The 27908-nt window shown below is 43.9% G+C and overlaps 1 protein-coding gene across 3 annotated transcripts in view; it reads left to right on the top strand.

Annotated features, from left to right (window-relative positions):
• Positions 1 to 27908, top strand: part of KIF6 (kinesin family member 6) — a 386472-nt gene that overhangs the window by 329714 nt on the left and 28850 nt on the right. For 2 of the 3 annotated variants that reach the window (XM_011944312.1, XM_011944305.1), the window contains exon 16: positions 7044 to 7094. The exons of the other annotated variant lie outside the window; for it this stretch is intronic. In XM_011944312.1, coding sequence (XP_011799702.1) covers positions 7044 to 7094 — 51 coding nt within the window. The remainder of the gene's footprint in view (positions 1 to 7043; positions 7095 to 27908) is intronic. 3 annotated transcript variants of the gene reach the window in all.

A 27908-nucleotide genomic window follows, 5' to 3' on the forward strand; every position in this document is an offset into this window, starting at 1 on the left:
ATCTAAGTTGCTCCTTTGCAGGTCCCCTGGAAGCTGTTAATAGTGTTTCTGTTTCCCTGAAGTTCTGTAATTTTACTATGATGTGTCTGGGGGTGGATTTATTTTTATTTATCCTGCTCAATATTCAAACTGCACTTTCAACCCAAGGGCTTATATTTTTCTCGAATGCTGGAAAATCTCAACTGCTATCTCTTCAAATACTGCTTCTTTACAATTTGCCTCCATTCTCTTCTAGAATTCTAGGCAAATTAGGAAGCCTCTCAGTCTCTTCTCTGTGACTTTTAACTGCTTTCCCCATTTTTATCTCTTGCTTTCTGTGCTGTGTTTCAGTGAGTTTTTCCAACTGTCTTCCAATTCACTAATTCGCTTTTGAAATTTACCCTGTCTAGAGTTTATTCCCTTACTCTCTGTACTTTTTATTCATTTCAATGACTAGTTTTTATTTCAAAATTTCTGTTCTATCCACCTATTCTTGTATCATTTATACCTATTTGTCACATATTTCTTATTCTTTTTAAAGAAAATGTATCCCTTCATTAATCTCGTTAAGTATCCTCAACATACTTTAAGGTCTTTGCCTTGGGCAGATAGACTAGCTCAATCATTATGGAGGGCAGCACTCAAATTAATTACGCAGATCTGCTGAGAACCAGCAGAGAAATTTTCTTACAGACTTATAAGACTACATGCTTAGGGATGGTCATCACAGCACTGTTGGTGTTAGTGAGAGTGAGGTGCAATCCAGTTGTTCAACTATCAAAAAATGGAAGTAAAAGTTGGGGTGCATTCTGTGGAATGGATGTAGCAGTCAGAAACTGAGAATTAGATGCATATACAGCAAAACAGATGTCAAAAACAGTACTAATAAATAAGAAACAGAATGAGATCTATAGCACAATATTACTTTCACAGCTTAAAACTACACAGAAAACTTGAATACAAATTGTAAGAACACCTACAATAAGAACACATACATCAAACAAATTAGAATGGTTGCCTGTTGGAAGAAGAGGAGAATGAGAATAGGACATGAGGCATGAAGTATGAGGGTCAAAGTACACGTATACATACACACACACACACATATATATATATAAATGCTTATGTATACATACATCTATACATACAAACAAACATATAGGAGAGGCATTACCCAGGCTAATGCAGATGGCGTACCCTAAACTGAAGAGTAAAATTAACTCAAGCCTCTGTGCTTCTGCATCAACAAATGTCTTCATCTGCCTGCCCAGAAAATTACTTTCATCTGTAACTAATTCATGTTCCAACTATTGACTTGACTATCTTTTTTTAGCATTAGATTTATTCATACATTTTGGCATTTTGGTGGGCAGGCCCATTTTTAATGAAACACGTTTTATTTATTTCTCTTACTCTCTTTCTCTTTGTGTTCATCCCTCTCTGGCTGACAGATCCTCCAGGCCCCTAATCCAAAATCAGCTCCAGTAAAGACAATTTGGAGTGCCTGCTCCATAGCAGAACTGGAGATGAGCAGACCCTGTCTAGAGCCCGTGAGCAGCTGGGCTTGGCAACTGGAGAGAGGCTGAGTTTGTACATTTCTTCCTCCTTTGGCTTGCATTGAGTTGGAAACCATAGCCCCAAGCAACATCTGGTGCACGTTTTTTTCAGTCCCCTTTCACTCACAGATTGGGTGATAGGGAGTCTCACTTCAACCCTCAGCTTCAAACAATGTGCCTGACTCTTACCCTGTTTTGCATGGCACCCTTTTAGTCACCTTCCTACTTCTGGAACCAGTGCTTTGCATGCTCAAGGCCTCAGCTCCACTCGCCATTTTTGCATTTCCATCCTGCTTCTGGTCTTCAGAAATATGTCTCGTAATCAAATCCAGCAATGTCTTCCTGATAGTCTCTTTTCTGTTTTATCCACCACCGCTATGGTGAGAAGAGGTAGTTCCTGCCTCAATACATTTTCAAAGTATACCAACAAGTTTGGATAAAGCCTGATGAAATACATATTAGCAAGGGGGACATGAATATGTCTGATTTTAGAGTTTCAAAGAATTTACATCCTCCTGTTAGTTGGAAATCCATGTAAGGATTACACAATTTATTCTAGGCCCATTATTTTTACAAATGGCCTTACACACAGCCTTTAGGGATCTAACCTTAGGTTATCATGATCCTCTGTGTTAGTACAAAAAAAAAAACTGGCTTCTCACATCACAGCTGAAATTGACACTCTGAGTTCAGAGCCTCTAAGTAGACCTTCCGTTTCAAAGAGGCCCCTCAGGCAGGAAACATATTCTACATATTCTCCCCACACCCCAGTTCTACTCTAGTAGTATAGTCAGACAGACAAATAGCGTTTACCTGGGTCCAGAGCTCTTAGTAATTACCCAGGACCCCAGACTCCAGTATGAATAAAACTCAGTCTTCCCCAGCCCTAGTCCTCCACTCAACCCTCCCTTGCCACTCCTGTCCCAAACCAGTATGTACTTGGCTTCTGCATTCTTGCCCCAGCAGTTCTGTCAGACTGGAGTGCCCTTCCCAAGCGCACCTTAACACCCTTGCTCTTTTCTGAGCCTACTCAATTCGCCGGTAGTGATTATGCGTTTCCCAATGTCTCCTTTCCTCCTCTAAATGTATCTCTACCATTGATTTGACATTTAGCCACTTGACCTGTCATCTTAACCATGTAGTACCTTCCAATATGTATGAAAGTGCCTGAATACCTAAAACTAGCGTGGTATATCCTACGTGCTGGTGCATTATCCCTTGCTCCTCCGAAAGATCTTGAGATATAGTAAAGCAGATATTATTGCAGTTATAGTATTTTTTCCATTTTTCAAATGATAACATTGAGGCTTAGAGATGTTAATTAGCCCATTCAACTAAGAAGTAGCAAAACTGAAGTTTGAACTCAACTCTGTCTACCTCCAGATTTGTAATTATTTTCTCTTTCTTTTCTTTTTTTTTTTTTTTTTTTGAGACAGTCTCATTCTGTTGCCCAGGCTGGAGTGCAGTGGTGCAATCTTGGCTCACTGCAACCTCTGCCTCCCAGGTTCAAGTGATTCTCCTGCCTCAGCCTCCCAAGTAGCTGGGGATTACAGGCACCCATCAGCACGCCTGACTAATTTTTGTATTTTTAGTACAGATGGAGTTTTGCCATGTTGACCAGACTGGTCCTAAACTCCTGACCTCAGGTGATCCACCCACCTTGGCCTCCCAAAGTGCTGGGATTACAGGCATGAACCACCACCATGCCCGGCCCAGATTTGTAATTATTTTCTAGAATAACTGAAATGGCAAAGAGGTTTTGCTTCATCTCAAGTCCAACTTCAAGTGATGGGCTGTAGCTGCCCAGAGTGCTGTGTGGGAGAGCCAAACTCAGGCTCAGCAGGAAAGCAGACCATCCCTGATGGAGGAGCAAGACCAGCCATTGGTCTGGCGTTTAAAAGAAAGAGAACACAGGCCACCTCTTTGCTGATCCCCGTACCGCACTGACTTTCCTAGGCCAGGATAGAGCCTTCTACGAGTGTGTATATTCCACAGCACTCAGAACATAGTGCGTAACCTATAGTAGACGAGAGATAAGTATTTATTGTTTGATAGCAGCATAAACATGTTGAATGAGGCACAGCATCCCAGAAATTGCAGGAGCAGCAGACAGCCACTCAGGGAGTCGTAAGTGAATAGCTCTCCTCCGGGCCAGCCAAGCAGCGTTGACTTGGTGAACAATCTCAAAGTAGCATGCATGCAAAATAAAGTGTGAAGCTTATGAAAAATGGTTTTATTCAGAAGACTGAACATTGATGTAAAAAAATCAGTTTCACTTCTGCATGCTGATAATACTGTCCCTAGAACTACTCAGTAACAGAAAAAACCCATACACCACACAGAGCACCACCTCCACATATCCCGCTCGTGGTCATATTTAAGGTCACCCATCTCCTCTGGAGCTTTCCCATGGATTGCTGTAAGCTCTGCTCCTCGCTGCCACCCCCACTCCATCAATTAATGAATCAAAAGGGAGAGAAGGTGTTTCTAGCATGTACTGTGGTAAATTACTGGAGGAAAAGTTACTAATTACGGACACTCCTGCAGGCAGTGCATTCCTTCCCTCCCCTACCCTTTTGCTTTTCAGCCTCAATCTGGGCTCCCTAATTCCCTCCCAGACTGTCTCCAGCCTCAGGCTGGGAGTTCTCTGTTTCCATTTCATCTCTTTTCCATACCTCTGGATGGGGATGTGTCCAGGAACCCAGGCCAAAACCAGCAAATTTATCACCGTGGTAATGACAGCAAGCTGCATGCTGAGTGAATTCTGCAATCCCCCTCAACTCCTTCTTTTGCCAAAACCCAGGAAGCGGCAAGATCCAGCAGGTTACAGACTGTTATCTGCACATGAAGAATAGCTCTGTTAGAAATGCAATTAGGTATCAGCCATAAGGCTATTTTCGGGAAGCTTGTTTGGTGGGGGCGGGGGAAACTTGCCATGCGGTGGGAGATGTTAGTCAATACACCAAAACTGAGTTTCAAAATTGTGACGTAGGTTGAGTGCACCTACTCTGGTCAAGGCATCGGGTTGGGAGGCACAGACTTGAGGAAGCATGTGTCAGGAGGCCCATTATCAGGGAGGCTTATTATTGGGGAGACTTATTATCAGGAAGGTAGTTTTCCAGGGAGCAGTGCAAACCAGTGTGTGCTCTAAAGGAGCAAGCCGCTGTCCAGGCTCATTAGGAAGGCAGTACCCAGGCATATGAGAAGCTCGTGGTATATGGCTGTGCCCGATACCCAGGAAACAGGCAGGGCACCAAAGCGTCACTGACTCTCCATACTGCAGGATTAAAAAGCTTTTGATGACTCACTGTAAATCAAGAGATGTTTCTAAATGATGTGTTGCATTTGTCACAGCAATATCTCCTTTTATTTGGAGCATGCATATGCTATCCTGTCTTACAATTTAATTCAGCAGTGTTTGATGCAGCCTAGAGTCTCAGTCCAGCAGCAGCCTTATGTCCCCAACGTCTTTACTCTGCTCATATGGACAATAAGGGTCAAATCACACCGAGTGGGGAAAAGATCCATTTGGGGCTGTGGCTGGCTCAGGTGTCAAAGTCATTTTCCTGTTGGATCCAGGTTCACCAATACTCATCATTGGGTCAAGTTTCCACTTCCCCAAATCCGCCTCAGCACACTCCTGAAGTTCCCACCCTTCCCCCACATGGAATAAAGGTGCAATTATTGCTTAGGCCCAATGCCTGCCATGCTCTCTATGCATAATTCTCTCCAGTGGGGACACATGGAAACCAAGGCACAGACATGCAGGTGCCCCAGACCCTTACCCAAGACAACAATGTGCCTGGAGATAGTGGCCTCCGAGGTATCACCTAAGGACTGGTGATGTTTAGCCTCCACAGAGGGCAAGTCGAAGTAGAGAAATCAGTCAAAGCATCCTCAGATGTGTGAAGTGCCCTCACCGCCAGTGACAGAGGATCTTTTTCTGTGCTGATCCAGAGAACAGGCCAGGCACACAACTGAAGGTTATAGGGAAGCAGATGCAACTTCACATAATTAATTCCTTATATATATCTTAATGGAATTGCTCGAATACATACAAGTCCAAAGGGAAATGCCCATTTCCTTCTGTAGAAGGGATTCCTAAATTGGGTGCAAAGTTGAACTGAATGACCTCTGCCATCTCTCCCCATTGTAACATTCTAGGAGTGCCCTAGAACTCTCCATAAGTGATAAAGTCTCTTGTGACTGCTTCCTCGTCTACTCATCTTTTGAATTCTCAATTCAGCTATAGCCTTGGAGGTATAGAATGTACTTATGTGAGGAAAGAAATATCTTAAGCAAGGAAGTGATGAATTTTCCAGGCTTTCTTGGAATCCCCCAGTGGCCTGATCACATCCCCCAAATGGGACATGCCATACAGACAGCACTGACATTTTAACAAGTGTGCTGAGCCCTTGGACATAAACAAACTCCGGGCTGCTGTTTCACCCATCCTTCATGCACGAAATCATGGAATTTTAGAGATGGAGGACGCCTGGAGGTCATTGCCTCCCAGATCCTTCCCAGGGCAGGAATTCTCACTCTAACAACCCAACAGATGGTCACCCAGCTTCTGCTTGAACACTTTCAGGAAGGGGCTCACTGCTTTGCCAGAAGATTTAATCCATTTTGAGACAACTTAATCCATTTTGAGATAGTCCTCATTGTGAGCTGTTTCTTCCTTGTATTAAGCCCCAAGTCTGCTTTCATTTGACTTGATTTCTGCCCTCAGGAGTAAGATAAAAATAAAGCTTTTTCTAATTCATATGACAATGTTCAGATATTCAAAGACAGCCATTATCTCAATTTCTCCTCTCCAAGTCTTGTCTTCACATCTAAATGTCTCAGGTCACCTTAAATATTTCTCGTATGGCATGGTTTCAGACCCCTCACCATTCCAGTCACCATCTTCTGAATATTTTCTATTTTGCAAACGTTCCTTTTGAAGAGTAACTCCCAGAACAAATACCAGGTGAGGTCTCCTCACTTGTAGAGCCGAGTGGAACTATCACCTCCCTGAAGGGAACTATCACTGTTCTCTGCTCACCATACCTTTATTAATGTAAACTAGAATTATATGAGTTTCACACCAAATGACCAACTATTAGGGTTATTGTCAGCTAAAACCACCATCTTTTTTTATTTGACACAGTCTCATATAGCTTAAAGTAAGATGTGGTTTTTAAAGTAGGCCTAAAAATTATTAAAAGACCAAATTCTTCTTTTCCCTTTATTAATAATAGAAAAACCCATTTAGGAGAATCGGGGCCTCAGCAAAAGTTATGGGTGACAGACTAAGATACTCGAATCCTAAGATGATTGAACTCAAGGGTGAAATGTGTGTTTGCACTGATGTGCCAGCACCTAGGCCTTTGCAACCTCTTCTTCCAACACAATCTAGGAACCATGGAAGGGCATTTCTTGAAAGCTATGCCTGCTTTTTTCTCCCTTACTCTTCCTCCAGCCCACTGGAAACCCACCGGTAGTTTTCTTTTGTGTCTTTGGCAGGTCACCTGAAGGAAGAAATCACCCAGCGGCATATACAGCAAGTAGCCCTAGGTAGGTACAAAGTAGAATCTGCAGGAAGAGGATGAAGGTAATATAAACTGACCTGATTTTAGGAATCCAAACCCAGCTAAAAGATAACCCATTTAAAACCCTCTCTGAAGTTAAGGATGGCAAGGGTTGCTATCCACATAGCTTTCCTTGGATGCTTTTCAGAGCCACTACTAACTAATCCTAACAGAAATAGTTAATGATGAAAACAGCATTTGTTTACAGACCTGTGTCTGTTGCACAGCTTCATATGCAATCTCCTTTCATCCACAGCAGTGCAAAGAGGTAAGTGCATTTACGAGATGGGGGAGATGCCGTGCCTTCCCAAGGTCATGTAGCCAGTGAGTGTTGAAACAAGGATTTGAACACAACTCTGTTCCAAGTTTGGTTCTGTTAGCCCTCATGCTGTTTACTGCCCACTGCAATGATCAACCTGCTTTAATGCATGAAGAATGCAAACACTAAACCAGTACGATCATATTCTAAGAGGCCCTTGGCACCTTTTAAGCAGTGGACATCTGCAGAAAACACCCTTTTTTGATATGTGACCCAATGAAGTCAGCTGGGAGAAGAGTATAGCTTGCAGAGGACTGATGGAGTGGGTATCCTAGGTAGAATCACCTCATTTCCTCTCCAGCTAGCTGGGATCAACAATTTATGGAGAGCTTTGATTAAATAAGAAATTCATGTATTTCAGACCAAAAAAGCTCCCCTTGAGTTGGCGTGGGCCCTCAATTACCTGTAATTGGAGAAATCCAGCACCCAGGGCCAATGGTGGAGAAATGGAGGAGAGCCTCTAAAGTCATGATGATGGCTCATTTGACTTTGGTAACATGTATCATTAGGAAGGTTGGTTGTTTCATTTCAGTAGTAATAATGATGATATAGAATAAATACTGATTACATCAGGAACATAGAACAAGGGCACCTAAGCCACAGCGACTGGAGCTCTGAGCTTCCCACTGTTGGCCCTGGGACTGAGGGGTCAGGTACACTGCCCTCCCCACACCAGAGACTTGGGCACACACTTAGAATTGAGATTCTGCAAAGTGTCTTCAACAAAGAGCCAGGCTGCCCAGGGCCCTTCCCAGACTTGGGAAGGCAGAATGACCTCTGCTGGAAAACTGTACCAAGGTGACCTTATAGGCCTCTGTATCCTGCTTCATGCTCACCCTGGCAGGTCCCTGGGTATGGAGTCGTCCCCAAGGGCTGCCACCTGGCCGTGAAACATCTGCCCTCTTCTTCAGCCTTCACGTTACTGGTTCAATAGGAACAACAATGTAGGAAGTCCTAGCCAGAGCAATTAGGCCAGAGAAAGAAATAAAAGGCATCCAAACAGAAAAGAAGAAGTCAAGTTATCTCTCTTTGCTGATATGACTATATACCTAGAAAACCCAAAAGATTCTGCCAAAATACCCCAAGACCTGATAAACTACTTCAGCAAAGTCTCAGGATACAAAATGAATGTACAAAATCAGTAGCATTTCCATACATCAAAAACTTTCATGCTTACAATCAAGAATGCAATCCCATTTACAATAGCCACAAAAAACTAAAAATATCCAGGAATGCACCTAATGGTGAAGGTGAAAGATCTCTATGAGGAGACCTGTAAAACACTGCTGGAAGAAATCACAGACAACACAAACAAATGGAAAAGCATTCCATGCTCATGAATTGGAAGAATCAATGTTGTTTAAATGTCCAAAACAATCTACAGATTCAGTGCTATTTCCATTTTTACCAATTGTCATTTTTACCAATTACCAATGTCATTTTTCACAAAATTAGAAAAAAGCTATTCTAAAATTCATATGGAACCATAGAAGAGCCTAAATAGCCAAGGCCATCCTAAGCAAATAGAACAAAGCTAGAGATATCACATTACCCAATTTCAAACTAAACTACAAGGCTACAGTAACCAAAACAGTATGGTATTAGTACACAACCAGACATCTAGACCAATGGAACAAAATAAAAACTCCCGAAATAAAGCTGCACACCTACAACCAACTGATCTCCAACAAAGTCAACAAAAATAAACAATGGGGAAAGAACATCCTATTCAATAAATAGTGCTGGGAAAACTGGCTAACTATTTGCAGAAGAATGACACTAGACTCCTACCTCTAACCATATACAAAAATGAACTCAAGATGGATTAAAGACTTAAATGTAAGACTTCAATCTGTTAAAATTCTAGAAGAAAACCTAGGATATACTTTTCTAGACATTGGTCTAGGCAATGAATCTATGATGAAGACCCCAAAAGCAAATGCAACAAAATCAAACATAGACAAATGGAACTTAATTAAACTAAAGAACTTCTGCACAGCAAAAGAAACTCTCAAAAGAGTAAATAGAGAACCTACAGAATGGGAGAAAATATTTGCAAACTATGCATCCAATGAAGGATTAATATCCAGAATCTATAAGGAACTTAAATGAATGAATAAGAAAAAAAAACCCTATTAAAAAGTGAGCAAAGACAGGAACAGACACTTCTCAAAAGAAGACATACAAGTGGCCAAGAAACACACAAAACAGTGTTCAACATCACTAATCATCAGAAAGATGCAAATCAAAATTGCAATGAGATACCATCTCACACCAGCCAGAATGGCTACTGCTAAAAAAGTCAAAAAATAACAGTGTTGGCAAGGTTGCAGAGAAAAGGGTATATTTATACACTGCTGGTGGGAATGCAAAGTATTTCACCTCCTCTGGGAAGCAGTTTGGAGATTTCTCAGAGCTCTAAAAATAGAACTGCCATTCAACCCAGCAATCCCATTACTGGCTATATACCAAAAGAAAAATAAATCCTTCTACCAAAAGACATATGCACTGAAACATATGTTCATTGCAGCACTATTCACAATAGCAAAGACATGGAATCAATCTAGGTGCCCATCAGTGGTGGATTGGATAAAGAAAATGTGGTACACATCATGGAATACTACACAGCCATAAAAAAGAACAAAATCGCTCCTTTGCAGCAACATGAATACAGCTGCAGGTCATTATCCTAAATGAATTAACTCAGGAACAGAAAACCAAATATCGCATGTTCTCACTTGTAAGTGGGTGCTAAATCTTGAGTTCACACAGACATAAAGATGAAAACAACAAACATCAGAGACTCCAAAAGGAGGGTGGGAGGGAGGGAAGGGGGCAAGGGCTGACAAACTTCCTATTGGTTACAATGTTCACTACCATGGTGACGAGATCAATACAAGCCCAAACCTCAGCATCATGCAATGTACCCTTGTAATAAACCTGCACATGTACCCCTCTATCTAAAATTTTAAAATGGAAATTTAAAAATAAACAAACAATGATGTGAAAAATACCACTCAACTCTAGGGGCAATTTTCATCTTCGGTCTGGGAAGCCATATCCATGGCTTTGTGGGCAAGAGATCTTCCATCCTTTCTGCTGCCCAGTCCCCGCCCCTCCCAGGGATGGTCCTTGCAGCTGGAGCAGACACTCCCTGGGCCTTTGGAAAACTGCTGTATGTTTTCAATCACAGGCTTGTGCCTTAATTCCTCTGCTCATCTCTCTGGGAGTCTTCTGAATTACAGCAGGTGTCAGGTTCAGCAGCGTCTAGCTTTGCCTGAAGTAATCAGCAAACTTCAAACGGAAAGCACTTTGGTTGGAAGTTTAATTAAGAGTATTTGAAATACCTATTTATTTTAAAAGCATACTATCCCAATTAGAGAAGAAGTGTTAACATCTCCCAGCTGCCATTCTGAGATTAAATGCCATGTTGCCATCCAAACTCCTTAGGAGGTTGTCTGATGGAGATTTGGAACTGCCAGGGCTTGTGTGTCCCAGGTGGCCACATTTCAGATGGGAAGTCTCCTCATCGAGAGAAACCTCTCAAGACAGATTGTTTATAGAACCTTAACCCTCAGCCTTCAGCCTAGCGGTTGGGCTGAAGGCTAGGACAGAGGACTCCTGTAAGAGTAAAGGCAGCCTACTCAGTATATTTGGATTCCCTGATGTTTTATAATTCAGGCTTCAGATCTAAGAGTAAAGAAGTGACTCCGTGGTACAACCCCTTTCATTTCTGTCTTTTTTGTGTATCTTGTACTACTGTCACCCTTTTCATTCTGTTCCCTTTGTCTGCTTCTTTTCACTTTCTCTCACTCCCCATTCTCAGCGTTTCCTCTGCTGCTGTTTCTTTCTTCTGCCTCCATGTTCCTATGATTTCATGAAAGTGTGGGTGTGATTGGTTTGGGTTTGTTGTGGGGAAAGGTGATGAGCAAGTTGGATCAAGAGAGTTTTTCTTATATGTTTTGCATAAGAATATGTCTCTGGATGTGTAAGTAGATGTGTGCCCAGGGAAATTTCTATAAAGGCAATTCCATATCCCAAAGGACCAAAGACATAGTGGTGATGTGAGAGGCACCATTTGGAAGAAATCATCCATGGATGATGATAAGCCATTCCCAGTGGTGCGCTGAGCTGGCTCAGTCCATAAAAGCATAAATTGTTAATACTTCAGGAATTTGGGGAGCCATTTTTAAACAAAGATGTGATTAAAATTAAATTAGATAAGTTTATGATTAAATAAGTTATATTAAGAAAGGTAACAAGTACTCAAAATTCACCACTTCCTAATTTACTACACTGTGTTATTATCTGTGCTTTTGAAGTCATCTGTATCCACTGTATCTGTGTGGTGGGAACACTGTGTGATGGTGCGCTGCTGTGCCTCTCTTCCCAAATCCACATTTAGCAACATCACCCTGGTGGCTTAAAATCAGCCAGGCTGGAAATATTTACACCAAGGATATTGGCAAGTATTATAAATGGGGCTTTTTTTCCCCAGAGAGTGGCTGTTAAACATTTGCCACCACACCAATGGCATATGGATGGCCCTTTCGAGGCTGTGTGTGTGTGTGCATGCATGCGTGACTGTGCATGTGCTTTTATGAGGATTTCTACACTTTCTTGGCTGAAAATCAAGACTATGGTTCTTTCTTCATTTATGACTCACCCAAGATACATCAGGAAGCATAAACATCTACCGAATCCTGGTCCTTTTAAAACTGAGTGAACAGGAGAGCTAATGAAGACAAAAAGGAGGCTGAAGAAGTATTGGGCCCTGTGAGCTCCCTAGATGTGACAGTCAGAGCTGGGGGTGTCTTTTAAGACAAATATCAATCACCATTTCTGAGAACATCATCAGGTCTCAGAGGAGGGCTGACTCCCACATACTGTTTCAGGAAACAATAGAAGAATGTTATTTTTAAATTAGGCATCATTTGGAAATGATACTAACTTAACTAGATTTAGCTAGCTGAGCTGAGAGTGCTTTGCTGAATTCAGTTGTGTGTGTTTTTACCACTTCACTGTACTATCGACCCCAAATGATTTAGTATTGTTGATAACGCAGATGAGACTAATCAGCAAATGTTCCTTGAGTACTTTACCATGTGCCAGGTATGTTACTAAGTTCTCTACATGGGTTTCCTCTTTAATGCTCACATCCCCATGATGTAGATGTTACTATTATCCTCACTTTACAGTTAAGGCCCAAAGGGGTTAAGGAAACCTGCCTAACTTTGCTCAGCTATGGATGCAAGGCCTGGGTCCAGAGCAGTGCTCCAACCATCACACTGCACTGCCCTTAGCACTTTGCCAGGCATCATGGAATCCACAGAGGGCTGTATCCAGTGCCTGTCCTCAAAGAGTTTCCAATCTAACCAGGATGAGTTGGCATATGCATAAAAAGACAACTCCTTTTTTTTAAGTATCAGATTTAGCGACCTACATTTTTCCATTCACTGTCCTCTTCCCACTGTAGTCACAAAACTAATTCAACCTTGACCTCCTCCATGAAGCCTTCCCTGACCCCTTCTCCCCAAGTCTGCTTTTGCCTCCGCCTCATGGGTCTCTGTTAAGGCACCAACCCTATTTTGTAATTATTTATTTCCATATATATTCTCCATGCTAAAATGTGAGCTCCAAGAAAGGTGGGTGCAGTCAAATTCATCTTCACATCCCTAGCAGCCAGCACAAGTAATAAATAGGCCAAGTCAATGGCCAAATGAGTGCTTCCCCAGGTGACTTCCAGAGTCACACATTTCTGCAAAAGCACAATGAGACATTTGAGCATAAAATAAAGTAAAATAAGTCCATTTAAAAGAAGTAGAAGGCATAAGTGCTTTTGGACTCCACAGCTGAGCAAATTACAACACACAGGCAATAAATTTGGCTCTCTCTTGTCTAGCTGCTAAGCAAAAAAAGCACCCAGAGTTACATAGTTTTCATTTTCTGACAGCAGGAAGCATACTAACTAATTTATCTGCAGAAAATAGAATTTCTTCCTGGAACTAAATACAAGCCAGAATTTGTCGTGTGGATCCTTGTATAAAGGACACTGAGTGACACAGTGAACGATGTCAACTACAGTTTTACAAAAGATACTGAAATGTTATTCAACCAGATGATTCTTGTATTCGACCCTCTATAAAAGCTAGAAGCCTGACATTAAAGCATAACTCACTGAAAGCGTTTATGTGAGCGGCCAAGATAATAGGATCCAGGTACTCGGCTTTCTGATGGCCACACAGAGCATGACTAAAACTGGAAGAATCCAGCCCCAGGAACGTGGGCTGTGGCCTCTCTCTCAAATATCTCTTCTGAGCAATATTTGATCAGGGCTGGATCTTGTTCGGTTCAGTCAAAACCCTTAACAGGTGCCTGTGGTTAAAATTTAAAAGATACATCACACTACCAAACAGCATGTGAAACATGTCAGGTGAGAGGGACAGGCCATGAGAACTTTCCATTCTTACCAGGAGGAGTGGCCCTGGGGGGTTGTCACCAAGATCACAGGCCTGGGCTGAGTCTTGAGGAATGGGCAGGATTCTGAACCACAGAGAAGAGTGGGAAATAGTTTGGGTTAGTTGGGGTGTGTGTATATGTGTGTCTGCTGTGTATGTATGTGTGTGATGTATATATGTGGCATGTGGTGTGTGTGTATGTGGTATGGATATGTGTTATGTGTATGTGTATATGTGGTATGTGTGCGGTGTGGATGTGTTGTATGTATGTATATGTGGCATGTGGTGTGTGTGTGTATGTGGTGTGTTGGATATGTTGTACATATGTATGTTTTGTTTTGTGTTTTGTGTTTGCATGTGTGGTGTGTATGTGTGTGGTTTGTGTGTTTGTGTGTGTGTGGTGTGTTTGTGGTATGGATATATTGTATGTGTTATATGTGTGTGTGGTTTGTGTGTTTGTGTGTGTGTGTGGTGTGTTTGTGGTATGGATATATTGTATGTGTTATATGTGTGTGTGGTTTGTGTGTTTGTGTGTGGGGTGGGGGTTTCTCTACATTTACGCTTCTCTGCTTACCCTTGACCCAACTTCTGTGAAAACAGAGCTTACTGGAACATCCCATTTCCTCGACTGCAGGCATGTTTCATATACTGTTGTAGAAGATAGTTATTATACTGATAGTATTAATTAAAAAAAGAAAATACCTACAAACTGAAGATCAACAAGTTCCAAAGGATGGCTGAGATTCCCCCAGGAATACCACCTCTTGGGCACTACCCCTCTTCCCACCTCCCTCCTCCCTCTTCTCACTGCCCCAGGAACAAAGATCTCCTTGAACAAAAGCAGCCCCCAAGAATAAGCCAATCGACTGTGATACCACCTGGGGCCCTGAGATTGCCACTGGCTGGTGTTTCACTACCTGACCTGGGAAATCAGGCAGAGGCAGCTCTGAGTCCCCTGCAAGGGCCTTATGGGTTAGAGAGAGGCTCTGAAGCTGCTGGCTCCCTGTTTTACTGCGTCATCTGAGAGGGCTCTTTTCCCACAACCGGCATTCCTGCAGTGACCTCTTGTGGCATCCCTGTTGTTTTTCAAAGACAGGCCTCGGCTGTTGATGCCACCTTCTCCCATTTGATGTAAAATTGGTGAACACTTAGTTTTGAAATGCTTTTTGGAGTTCTGCACCTAGCGACAACAAATTTCAGAGAAAGCAAAAGGCCAGACTGTCAACCATTTATTCCCCAGACTTCACTGAGCACCTAGCATGATCCAGTGTGTGAAACTGGGAATCCAAGGATGTGGAGAGGAACCACTGATTGAGACAGAACTGAAACAGGGATGGGGGGCGGGATGAGGGGGATGGGAGATGGGAGAGATGGGGGGGATGGGCGGTGGGGAGGGCAGGCACAGTGGCTCATGCCTGTAATCTCAGCACTTTGGGAGGCCAAGGCAGGAGAAGACCAGCCTGGGCAGCATAGAGAGACCTCATCTCTACAAAAGATGTAAAAATTAGCCAGGTACAATGGCACACACCTGTAGTCCCAGCTACTTGGGAGGCTGAGGTGGGAAGATTCCTTGAAGTCGAGACTGCTGTGAGCAATGATCATGTCACTGCACTACAGCCTAGGAGACAGAGCAAATTTTTAAAAAAAAGAAAAGAAAAACCGAAGGGGCCTTTCCAGCATCCTCTAGCCCAGTGGTCTGCAAAATGTGCTCTGTGCAACCTACATGTTCTCTACAGCCCCTTCAGAACCACGAGGCAAGAGTGAGGACAGCCACTGTGCAAACAGCGCAGCTTTGGGATTCGCCCACTCAAATTCAACCAAAACAACTTCAGATCTTTTTTGTTTTTCCATTAAGCTTATATTTGAAGAAAGAGTTCTGCAGCTTTTAATACAGCTTCTTTCTTTCGATATCACAGCTCTGTTTAAAACATTTCCAAAGTCAGATAGTCCAAATGTCCCCTCCCCAGAGCTATCTTAGCTCCCTCTGGGCTCACACAGAACTCTGCATATCCCTCTGTGATGCAGCTCATCACACTAGACGGTGATGATTAGTCTGTGGCTCCCCCACTGGACAGAGCGTCTTTCTTTCCCCAACACCAAGCACAGTGACTGTCACACAGTTTGTCCTCCGTTAAGTGCTTATTGAATGAATGAGTGAGACTTAGGACTCACATTTTGGCCTTAAAGATGAGCCAGGCAGCTGAGGGGCTCTGCGCTTAGGTTTCCACGTCTGTAAAATGATGTGTTTGGACCAGATGATAGCCCAGTACCGGGCACAGCTCCCGAGGCTTAGCTGGCGTTCACTGACTGCTTGTTGAATGAACAAATGAATCCCTAGCACTCCACAGCCCTCAAGCGGCACAGTATTACCTCTGTGAATGCAGGCTTCCTTCAGACATGCAGGAAACACTCGCAACCTTGGTGCGGAGATGTGGGAGGGCTTGGATGGATTACAGATGTTTTCATTGTTGATTCCTTGAAATAAGGAGAAATAAATAAATAAAAATAGTTGACTCCTTGAAATAAGACAGGATATAAAGGATGCAGCTGCCCCCTAAGGCTGAGATGACATCTCAGTTGGTTCCAAAAGAATTCAGGTAACTCCGTAAAACCAACAGTCTCACCACTTAATTCTAATCCACAGTTGCTTGTGAATATAGGGCCAGCTTCAGTGACATGAGGTCCTTAGCCAAATTTCCATGCTCAAGGGAAAGGCTGGGAGTGAGGAGGAGCCCCCTCGCCGGCCAGTTCCCAACTGCCAAGGGTTCAGACCCATTGAGTGGTTTAAGGCTCCGGCACCAACCATTCTGGAGAGCAGAGGAAGACTGTATGTCAGCCCTGGTGTCAGCCTGTAATAGCAACTGTGGTTTAGCAAAAAGAGCATTCACCCTGTGTAGTACTCAGGGTTGTCCAGATAAGCAGAACCAATAGGAAATATATTGATGCATGGAGAGAGATTTATTATAAGGAATTGGCTCACTCAGCATGGAGGCTGAGAAATCCTATGATCTGCCATCTGCAAGCTGCAGGCCTAGGAAAGTCTAGCTGTAGTTCTAGTGTAGTTCTAGTCCAAACCTGCAGGCCTGGGAACCAGGGCAGCCAAAAATTTAAGTCCCAGTCTGAGTGCAAAGGCCTGAGTGCCAGAGTGCCAACGTCCAAGGGCAGGCGATCAATGTCCCAGCTGAAGCAGAGAGAGCAAATTTGTCATTCATTACTCAACCACTTTTGGTATTTTTGTTTGCTTGTCTTAATATTATTTCTAAATGACAAGCCATAATTATATATATATTGGGGGTATATTGTGATGTTTTGATATATGTATACAATGTGGAATGTTTAAATCAAGCTAATTAACATATTCATTGCCACACTTACCCAGATTTTTTTTGTGGTGAGACATTTGAAATATACTCCCAGCAATTTTGAAATGTCCATTATTACTCATTGTGGTCACCCTGCTGTGCAATAGATCTCAAAAACATTCCTCCTGTCTAATTGAAACTTTGTACCCTTTAACCAACATCTCCCTCTCCTGACCTCCCACCCCTGGTAACCACCATTCTAGGCTCTATTTCTATGAGTTCAACTATTTCAGATTCTCACATAAGTGAGATCATGCAGTATTTGTCTTTCTGTGCCTGGCTTATTTAACTTAGCCTAATGTCCTCCAGTTTCATTCACATTGTTGGAAATGACAGAATTTCCTTCTCATTTAAGGGTTAATAGTATTCCATTGTGTATATATACCACATTTTATTTAGCCATTCATCCATTGATGAATTGATTCAATGTCTTGGCTATTGTGAACAATGCTACAATGAATCTGGAAATGCAGATATCTCTTCAACATACTGATTTCAGTTCCTTCAGATACATACCCAGAACCAAGGTTGCTGGATCACATGGTGGTTCTATTTTAGTATTTTGAACAACCTCCATACTGTTTTCTATGACAGCTGTACTAATTTACATTTCCACCAACGGTGTACAAGGGTTCCCGTTTCTCCATATCCTCACCAGCACTTATCTTTCATCTTTCTTATAGCCATTTTAACAGGTGTGAGGTGATATCTTATTGTGATTTTAATTTGCATTTCCCTAATGATTAGGGATGTCGAGCATTTTCTCATGAACCTGTTGGCCATTTGTTTGTCTTCATTAGAGAAATATCCATTCAGGTCCTTTGCCCATTTTTTTAATTGGGTTATTTGTTTTCTTGCTGTTGAGTTGTTTGAGTCCATTGTATATTTTGAATATAAACCCTTTATCAGATGTATGGTTTGCAAATATTTTTTTCCACTCCGAGTTATCTCTTTAGTCTGTTGATTGTTTCCTTTGCTATGCAAAAGCTTTTTAGTCTGATATAATCCAATTTGTCCATGTTTGTTTTGTGGTCTATGCTTTCAGGGTCATAGCCAAAAAGTCATTGCCTAGACCAGTGTTGTTGAACTTTTCCCCTTATGTTTTTTTCTGGTAGTTTTACAGTTTCAGATCTATATTTAAGTCTTTCATCTCTTTTGAGGTAATTTTTCTATATGGTTTGAGATAGGGATCCAATTTTATTCTTGAGCATGTGGATATCCAGTTTTACCAACACATTTTATTGAAGAGACTGTTGTTTCCCCATTGTATGATCTTAGCACCTTGGTCAAAAATCAACTGGCCATAAATATGTAGGTTTATTTCTGGGCTTTCTCTCCTGTTGCATTGGTCAATGTGTCTGTTTATCACAGTGCCCTGCTGTTTTGATTACTATAGCTTGGTAGTATATTTTTAAAACAAAGAGTGTAATGCCTCCAGCTCTGTTACTTTTGCTCAAGATTACTTTGACTATTGAAGGTCTAAGTATTGAAGGTCTAAGTAACCACCATTCATTGTGGTTCCAGATGAATGTTAGGATTTTTTTTCTATTTCCGTAAAAAATAACATTGGAGTTTTCATAAGGATTGCATTGAATCTGTGTGTTGCTTTGCATACTATGAATATTTTAACAATATTCATTCTTCAAATCCATGAATACAGTATATCTTTCCATTTATCTGTGGGTTTTGTTCCATTTCTTTCATCAGTGTTTTGTAGTTTTCAATTATACCTCCTTAGTTACATTTACACCCAATTTTTGTTTGTTTGTTTGTTCTTTGGGGTTTTTTGTTGTTGCTATCATTAATGGATTTTTTTTTTTATTTTCTCTTTTGGATAGTTTGTTGTTAGTATATAGAAATGCTACTGGCTTTTATATGCTGATTTGGTATCCTGCAACTTTACTGAACTCACTTATCAACCAAAAGTTTTTTGGTTGAGTCTTTAGGGTTTTCTATATATAAATTCAAGTCATCAGCAAACAGAGACAATTTCAGACTCCTTGCCACAGAGCTGACCATGGCTGTGGGCCATCAGCACCATTGAAGGCCTCCATAAGACACAGTTACTACACTGCTCTAGCCATATTTACTCACAGACACCACTGATCACTCTTTCTTGCAAAAAAAACACAATCACATCCAAGAAGGGGCTGTCTATTCCTTCAAGTACTGATCCCAGATGATCTTGTTACCAGTTGTCAGAGCCATTTTTTTTTTCATCATGCAAATGTGCAGAAATCATAGGTGCTGCTTTGAGCATATTAAGCATTTGACCAAACATATAGAAGACAAAATTCTAGCCTCTGCATCTCATCTGCTAGACTAGAATGTATTATGGCTGGCCCCTCCATCTGTCCTCTTTTTCCTTTACACATGATGAAAATCGCCATCTGTGCTTGGCAAATCTCGGACCCAGAAAGGCCTCGGTGTTTCCTAGGAACAGTTCTGTTGCATGTGTAATGGAGTTGGGTAAGTCTTTCCCATCTCCCCAGAGAAGGTGATGATTAGTTTGGGAAAGACCAACCAACAGGAAACCAAGGTTGGCTGTGCTGAAATACAAGTGATGGGTGCTAAAAATAGAAAGCTTTAAGTGGTACTTTGTAAATCCTGATATCTATTTGAGAAATCATGAGGGAGCTGTTGTAAAGAGCCAGGAGCCTGCCCAGGAGAAAGGGTAGTGAATTGTGGAGGATGCTTTTACCAATTCTGTAATGTTCTATTTAAAATTAAAAAACGAAACTGCAGAAAACCATTTAGATATTTCAAAATATAGTCAGTACATGGGTGTTATTTATATCATTCTCTGAACTTTTTGTGTTTGCAAGGGTTTATAATAATTCCCAGAACTCTATGAAGGATTAGATTCCAAGGCTTCATAGATCACATAAAAATTACTTTTTTAGTGGAATCCTTGTGATAGAAATCATAGTAAAAAGTGAATCCCAATTCAATTCTGATTAATCTTGATTCTCCTCACTACCATTTATGTCAGGATCGTTTTACTTAAAGGTGAAAACAGAAAATTTACCACTTATTTTCTTCTCCAGGAGCATCCTGATTTTTGGTAGGGACTTAATAGCTGTCGGTGGTGTGCCTGACATGAGTGATACAGGGAAGTGCCCTGAAGGTTAGTTATTTGTTGTTCTCTCACCGTCTCTTTCCGTCTTCATAGGAGGGAAAGTTCTTCCTCTGCCCCTGGATGGAAATTGATCAACCCCATAACTGAATTGGTCATTCATTATTAATTACAAACCAAAAAGAGTAGTCATTTTATATTGTAATTGCAATCTTAATAATTCCAATTTCACCAAGAGATAAGACTTCTCTCCCTTACCCCAACTCAGGCCAGCTGTCAGGAGGAGAGGGAAATAGTCATCAGCTTCTGTCTTTCTAACTCCATCCCTTCCTCAGCCTGCTAAGGCTCAATTTCCTCAAGAAGGGATTAGAGGAATGAAGAAAGGGAGGAAGGGCTGTTGGTAAAATCTCACTTGAATGGTTCTGCTGTAATGTGGCCTTGGACTCTCTGGGCCTGGTAGATATTCAAAGCAGACTCTTCCTAATCTGGGGTGCTTTCATGGGTCTCCGGAGGTCCTTCACCAGCAGGTCCCTTAACTTAAGGGAATGTGCCTTACTGGACAGTTCCTTACCCAGTTTGAACCTATATGGGTCAGAGTCCTAACAGGAAGCAGATGTCAGCACTCAGATGAGACGCTGTGAAGATAATTGGATAAAGACCTACCTACAGAGGCATAAGCAGAGTGTAGGGAAACTGCAAGGGAGAGCACCCCAGAGATAGTCACTGCGGCAAAGCAGGAAGCATTGCTGTCCCTAGGCCTGGACAAGACAGGGAGAAGTCACTGGAATTTAAAAGCTGTCAGGGCTGTGCAGAAAGCCCTCGCCATCTGATACTGTGACCTTCAGTCAAGTCATGTGTCCAGCCTGTGACCCCGCAGAGATGTCTACCATGAAGAAACAGCTTGGCCACTCTCTCCTCCTACCCTCCAGTTGCTTGCTGCTGTTCCCCACTTGGGGAGCCCAGACAGAGGGTGTAAGGAAGGTAAAAGAGGGTGGAGAAGCCAATGGGCTAGGAATAGGCCCAGCATTACCACCCCCAGGTTGCCCGCCTCCAAGTTTCCTTCTCCTGCGTTCCCATTGCCCCTCTGGTGGCCCCGTGAGAAAGAATGTAAGTGTCAAGTGTTGCGGTAGAGGAGCTCAGAGGCGGGCTGGAGCCAGCTCCCACTGGCTCACAAGGGCTGATTGTGTGTGTTTTTCCCCAACTCCAGATTCAGGAACAACATGTTGGTAGACTGAACAGGAGTATTTGCACCCCCAAAATTGGCAAACACTGAAAATCAGGGCTTTTTTCTTCCAGAGAGCTGGTTGTTAAACACTTACCAGCATGCCACTGATCCAAAGTGCCCCTAACCTGCCTCTCTTCTGTGCTTATAGCCCATGTTGGGTCAACAGAAACACAGTAGTAACCCTGCTCTTACCGCTAGCAGATCATCAGCCCATTCCCCACCCTCTAGAGCTCCTGAAGAAAAATCAGACAGTAGTGCTCTCTGTCCTTCTTGCCTGCTACCCCCAACACCCACACAGATCCCTGAGAATTCTCAGCAAACTTTCTGCGTGGTCTCTCAGGCTCCCTCACTGTCCCTGAGGGAGAAAGATGCCTCTCCACACACACCACCCCCAAGGAGGGAGAGGAGGTAGGCTTAGGCAAACTGCTTGCTCTTTTTCAAGGAATTCTCATCAAACATTTATTTTGGCCCTTTTCAAATGCTGGTGTGAGTGTTTGGATTGTCTAGCCAGCTCTCGCCATTTCACTTTGAAAATGTGCCAGTTCTACTGTGTGGTCTGTCTCAGAACTCACTTTTGACTCCAATATATGATAAATTATTGCCAAATGAAAGGATTAATTTACAAATTGGCTAGTAGCAGGTATGTTTTCCAAAAGTAGAGGGAGACAGCTTTATGAAGGATCCGCAACTCAATTTTAAAAACTCCTGAAATTTCTCTAATTAGCCAGTCAAGAGAATTGATGGAACCCTACTAACCATCTTCATTAGAGGTTTTCATAGGAAGAAGGCCTGTGCTGGCTCTTATAGGTGCAAAAAAACTGCTCTCCCCAAAAGATCATACATGTCCTGAGAACACTGCCCCTGGCTGGTCCAGTGTGATAAAGATGCAGCTGGATTGTAGGCATGGCATGTTTCCTGCTAAGGTCTCTGAGAAGCCACTGCACTGAGCCATATGGTCACAAGTCCATGAGGCTAAAGCGACAGGAGGGAGAACTGCCAAGGTACTCAAAGCTTTGAGAGAAACCTGAGTTCAGAACTTCAAGCATACTTCCAATGGAGGAGTGAGAAAGTCACAGTGGACTGGAAGGCTGCCCCTGGAGGGCTAGGCTGGGAGAGGTGCTGTGTGCCAGGGCAAAGGGGGACCTTGTGGGTCAGACCCAGAAATCACCATGCCAGGCTCTTAGTGGTGGTGATAAGAGAAATGCAGACCAGTAACAAAAAGATGTATCTGGGGTTCCAGCAGAAGGAGTGGTGGAGAGAGATGAGAGAGAGCTCCCATTTGAACAGAGGTGACCATGAATGGGATCCATGCCAAGTTCAAGCAGTAATAAGACTAGGAATGTCTTCCCTGTGTATGGCGTATGGCCCTAGGGTCTCCTTTATATTGCCGACTGACCCTAGTGCACGCTGACCCTCTGACTTTATGGTCTGCCTCCTCCACAGAGAACATGGTGGTGAGAAGGAGCAGATCTGAAGGAGAGAGGCCGCCATCCCAGGGGACAACCTTGGGCAGAGGCCCACACTCATAGCAGGGAAGATTACTCACACAGGAAGAGATGGTGGACGGCCTTCTGTGAGGGGACTGTCAGGGCCTGGGTTTTGCTACAAGCAGGCATCTGGCATGTTCCTGATTGTACTAAAGTACAGCCATTTATCTTCTCACAGAGTGCCGTGCTCTTCCTGAAGGGAAGGCAGTGGCAGTGAGCGCAGGGCCTGTGGCGGTGTGGGTGAGTGTGCCCAAGAAATTATCGGGCACAATGTATCGCAGGGTCATTCAGCACACCCTTGAATCTGGGCATGCCTGGGCCGCTAAGGTATTACAAAATCAACACCAGGATGGATGGCAGCACTGAGCACCCGTCGGCATGTGACGGCTCCAGCTGATAATAAATTTGAGCCATTAAACAGGCAGTGGTCTGATTGGGAAGCCAGAATCTGCCTCTGAGCTGCTGACCATTGTGGTAATTGAGCTATGAACACCATCAATCTCCATAAGAATAGACACTTTGACTTCTCGAACAAGGTGAGGCTGAAGTGATCTATGGTTGTGACACAGCTGAGCCCCAAGGAGGCCCAGAGTGGGTATTCAGCAAATGAATCATTAATTGGATAGTTGGATGGCCAAGACGACCAGCTGGAGTGCCTCCTGGCTCTGATGTCTTATCTGCCATGGTAGAGCCACATAACTCACCACCCCTTCCCACGCAGGGCACTGGCTAGGCAACAGCCATGTGGGCCCCACAGCCTTTGCTCTACAGAAGCCCAGAGGGCCCCTTTTGGCTTTGGTGAATGGTCAGAAATTTCAACATCATCCTTTTTAAGATTTCTAGTCCAGCCAAGGGCATGGAACAGGCCGGCTGTGGGTATTCTGTGGGCTGACCCTGGAGTGCAGGTAGATAGCTCTTCACACCCAGCAGGCAAGCTGCAAATGCCATATGGGATAGGGGCACAGGTCATGGATTTCGGTTATTAAAGGTCAGACATCACAGGCCAGCACCAGGGGAAGACACTAAGACTTTCTCTCAGCCCCAACCCAGATCTGAAAGGCATTCATGGAAAAGAGCAACACCTTCAAATACCAACGATGAGTCAATACAGACTTCAATAATCTGCCCTGTGGCTTCCTTCATTATTGGAATCACTTACAGAGGAAAGGGCACCAGCTTTGAAATCAGACAGAGCCAGTTCTCCCCCTAGCTCTGCTTACTAGCAGCACCATCCTGGGCAGATTACTTCCTCTATCAGAGCTCAGTTTCCCCACCTAGAGTGGGAGTTGTAGATTATACAAGACAATACATATGACGTTCCTAACCCATGTAGCAGCTGTGCGATGGTTATCATTATTCAGATTTTATCAAGCACCTACAAGGGCCAGATGCAGGCAGTTTCAACCTTACAGAGAGTGTGTTTTCCTGGTTGCAAACCCCTGAAGCCCTTTTTACTTTTATCACAGTGGCTCCCAAAGGTCTAGAAAGCAGGCAGGCATGTAGGGGACATGCTAGCTCCCACACACCATCCTATCTAAATGTCTGCAGGGCCTGTATTCTCAGTAACTTCTGCACGGAGTACTTGCATTAAAACTGGGCTTGAAGCCATAAGCAGTGTTTCTTAACAAGGGGTGAGCCTCGGAATCACCAGGGGACCCTACCGACAAATTTTAACTCAGTAGGTCTGGAGTAGGGCCCAGCTGTCTGTGTGCTTTTACAAGCTCCTTAAGTGATTCTGATGTGCACTCCCAGTTGAGAACCACTGAACCAAAGAAACGATTCTGTACATTTCAAACATCAGATAACTGCGTGGGAGAGAGAGCATTTGAGAGGAGGGCATGGGGAAGTGGGACAAGGAGTTGCAGAGAACTTTCCAGTAGAAATTATGTCAGGAAGGAGGGGGTCCACATCTTGGCTGGCCCTTCCCAGCAAGAGCCCCTCTGGTCCTTGCACGGCTAATTCCAAAACACCCGTGACTTCAGAGATGAGGTCAGCCTGGGACCGTGCATCCTCCCAACTCGAAGCTTCAGTTACTGTTTGACTGCTCAGGGCTTCTGCCTTGTGTGCCATTCAGACCTACAGCCACTGAGTGAAACCCTTCTCTTGCTTTTGTACTGCTTTGGAGGCAGCTGCCTCCCCACAGATGAATAGTGTGATCTCACAGGCCACTCGGGACTGTGACCTCCTGTGCTGCTGTCCCAGCCAGAATCCTGTCCTTGAAAGGAGGGCTCCCTATGCCTCCTGTCAGGTGGTGGGAGGTTCTGTCCCTGGCCAGAGTCCCCGTGGGGATAGAGACCTACAAAACTCAAATGCCCTTTGTAGCTACTCCCTCTTCTTCTGTTCTTGCTCAGTCGCTTTTGTTTGGTTCCCTTTGAGTTCCCAGCCCCTATTTCTCTTCAGAGGTTACTGATGAGCCAAGCCTCAGAACACATCCAAAGCAGCCAGGGGCTGTCTCCTGTGAGGCTGCAACGCACTGCACCAAGCAAACATCACTTCGGGCAGCAGGCCCATTTGGTTGTCATGACAACGTGGGTAGTTTGTGTCGTGGGGTGTGCCGTGCCCTCATTCTGGCTTCCCAAGGTCCTTTGCCCCAGCTTTCTTTTCCAGACCCTTTCAATAGACTCCCAGCTTCCTGGCGCCACCTCCACATTAACTGTTGTTCAGTTTGGAGTAGCTTTGTCTTGATCAGCAAAAGAACACAAAACACAAAGACACTCAAAAGCTTTCAAAGGAATAGATCGAGCCTATTCCTCTCCTCAAAATACTCCAGCCTCCCACCTCTCTCAAAGCCGGTGTCCTTACCATGGCTCATAAGATCCGCCAGGTTCTGGTCTCAGTTTCTTCACCGACTTCAGGTCCCACCACGATTTCCCTTAGCAACCGCTCAGGTGCCCTGGCCTTCTCATTGTTGTCAGATGCAGCAAGCAGGCTCACACCTCAGGCCCTTGGCACTTACTGTTGTACACTCTGTGCCCCGATTTCTGCGTGCCTGTTCCCTCCCTCCATTCAGGCCACTGTTCAAATGTCCCCCCGCTTAGAGACCCTCACCCCCCTACCTAGCATGGCAGCCCTCCACCCTGTCATCCTGTCTTTTTACCCCGCTTTGTCTTTCCTCATAGCACCTTCCAATCCCCGTCATGATGCTGCAGACTCAATTATTTGTTGTTTTAGTGTCTGTCTTCCCCACTGAAATCCCCCAAGAACAGAGGCAGACACATAGTCAATGCTTGATCAACATTTGTTAAATAAGCAGATGAGTGACTAGACTTGGATCCAAAGCCTGGCGCTATTTGGTAGTTTTGTGGCATCGCACAAGCCACCTAGTCACCCTAAGCCTTGGTCTTCCAGACTGAAGCAGAGGTGATCATGTCTGCCAGCTGGGGTGGTGAGAATGAAAGCGGTGTTGCGCGGGTACTGGGCTCCAGTGACTCCTCAGATGCCGCTGATGTTATCATTCCATGCTTGTGTCAGGGGCATTCAGAATGTGCTCCTTGCCTAAGGCTCCTGAACACCCCACACACTTCCAGGGCACCTGAGACTCTGTGACCTGCGGGGGAACCAGCAAGATGCCCAAGGAAAAGACAACCAGCCATGGGGCAAGGCAAGAGCCTGCCTCCTACAGAGGGGCTCTGCGTTCACACGGGGTGACCACAGCCTTTATACGGAAGAGCAGGCCGGCCTGGCCGGCCCTCCTACCTTCTGCTGTCTGTTCACGAAGCCCTGTAGACTGCCTCTTCTGGCCGGGTGAGATGGCCCTGTGTGAGTCCAGCAGCTCTTCCTCCACCTGCCTCCAGCAGCCTCTCACATGCTGGGCTTGCAGCAGGACGTCTAGCCAGTCACAGCAGAGGGGGGCTTCATTGAATTTCTCAGGGGTGCCCTTGGGGTGGGGACAAAAGTGTTAAAAGGAGGAAGGAAATTCACAGTGTTACTTTTTTAGCAGGCTGGAAGATACCTGGGCCCATTTCTGAAACTTTTTAAAAAGGAAATAATTTGTCCATTGAAAGTCCTGCCGTTGTCAGTTTCATGTTAAGATACTTCCTTCAGTTTATCCTGTCTGACGACTTTCAAAGAAGACAAGACCAGCAAACATGCGAGGCACTGAGTGCACCCTATACATGGAGTCTGAACACAGCACTGGGGGAAGACTCTCAGAGCAGGAGGACCCCAATCTCTGCCCTTGAGGGCTTCCTGTGCCTGAGACTTGGGGGCTGAGGGTGATGTGGACAGGCGGGCTGCCTCATCTGAGCCAGTAAATTGCACGAACACAGATGACAATGTGGACTTCAGGTGGGATGTCGATGGTATCTGTATTTCCTGTGTTTAGATAATGAAATAAGACACTTGCTCTCCCTGTCAATTTAAAGTTGGCAATTGACACAGGGAAAAGGGAATCACTGGCACCTGGAAGATGACAGACAGAACCATGATCCAGTTAGCAGAGTTATCAATAAGCTAATGACATAAAAGACACAGGTAACAAATGGGTAAGGGAGTCAAAGGGGAAGAATAATGGCGTGACAGAATAAGGACCTCCAGCAGGCTAGGCTGCCAATAAATGTGAAGTGGTACCTTCAGGATCAAAAGGACAATCACACTGAAACAGAATGCTTTTTGACAAAATCACTTGTTAAAAAAACATGCAAGTTTTAAAACTGACCACAAGCTTAATAGGGGCCAACCACGACAGAGCTGCTAAAAATCACAAGCAGTGTTGGGGAGGCTGTCTGGTAGAAACATTTGGCTCCTTGGAATCAGAAAAAAATGAATGGGTTCATGTCCCAGCTCTGCTATTTAGCAGCTGTGTAACCTTGGGTTATCCACGGCCCTCTCTGAGACTAAGAATCTAGTTGAAAGAAGATGGCAATGCCATCCT

This window comes from Colobus angolensis, unplaced genomic scaffold, assembly GCF_000951035.1.
Source record: "Colobus angolensis palliatus isolate OR3802 unplaced genomic scaffold, Cang.pa_1.0 Scaffold105, whole genome shotgun sequence".
NCBI lineage: Eukaryota > Metazoa > Chordata > Mammalia > Primates > Cercopithecidae > Colobus > Colobus angolensis.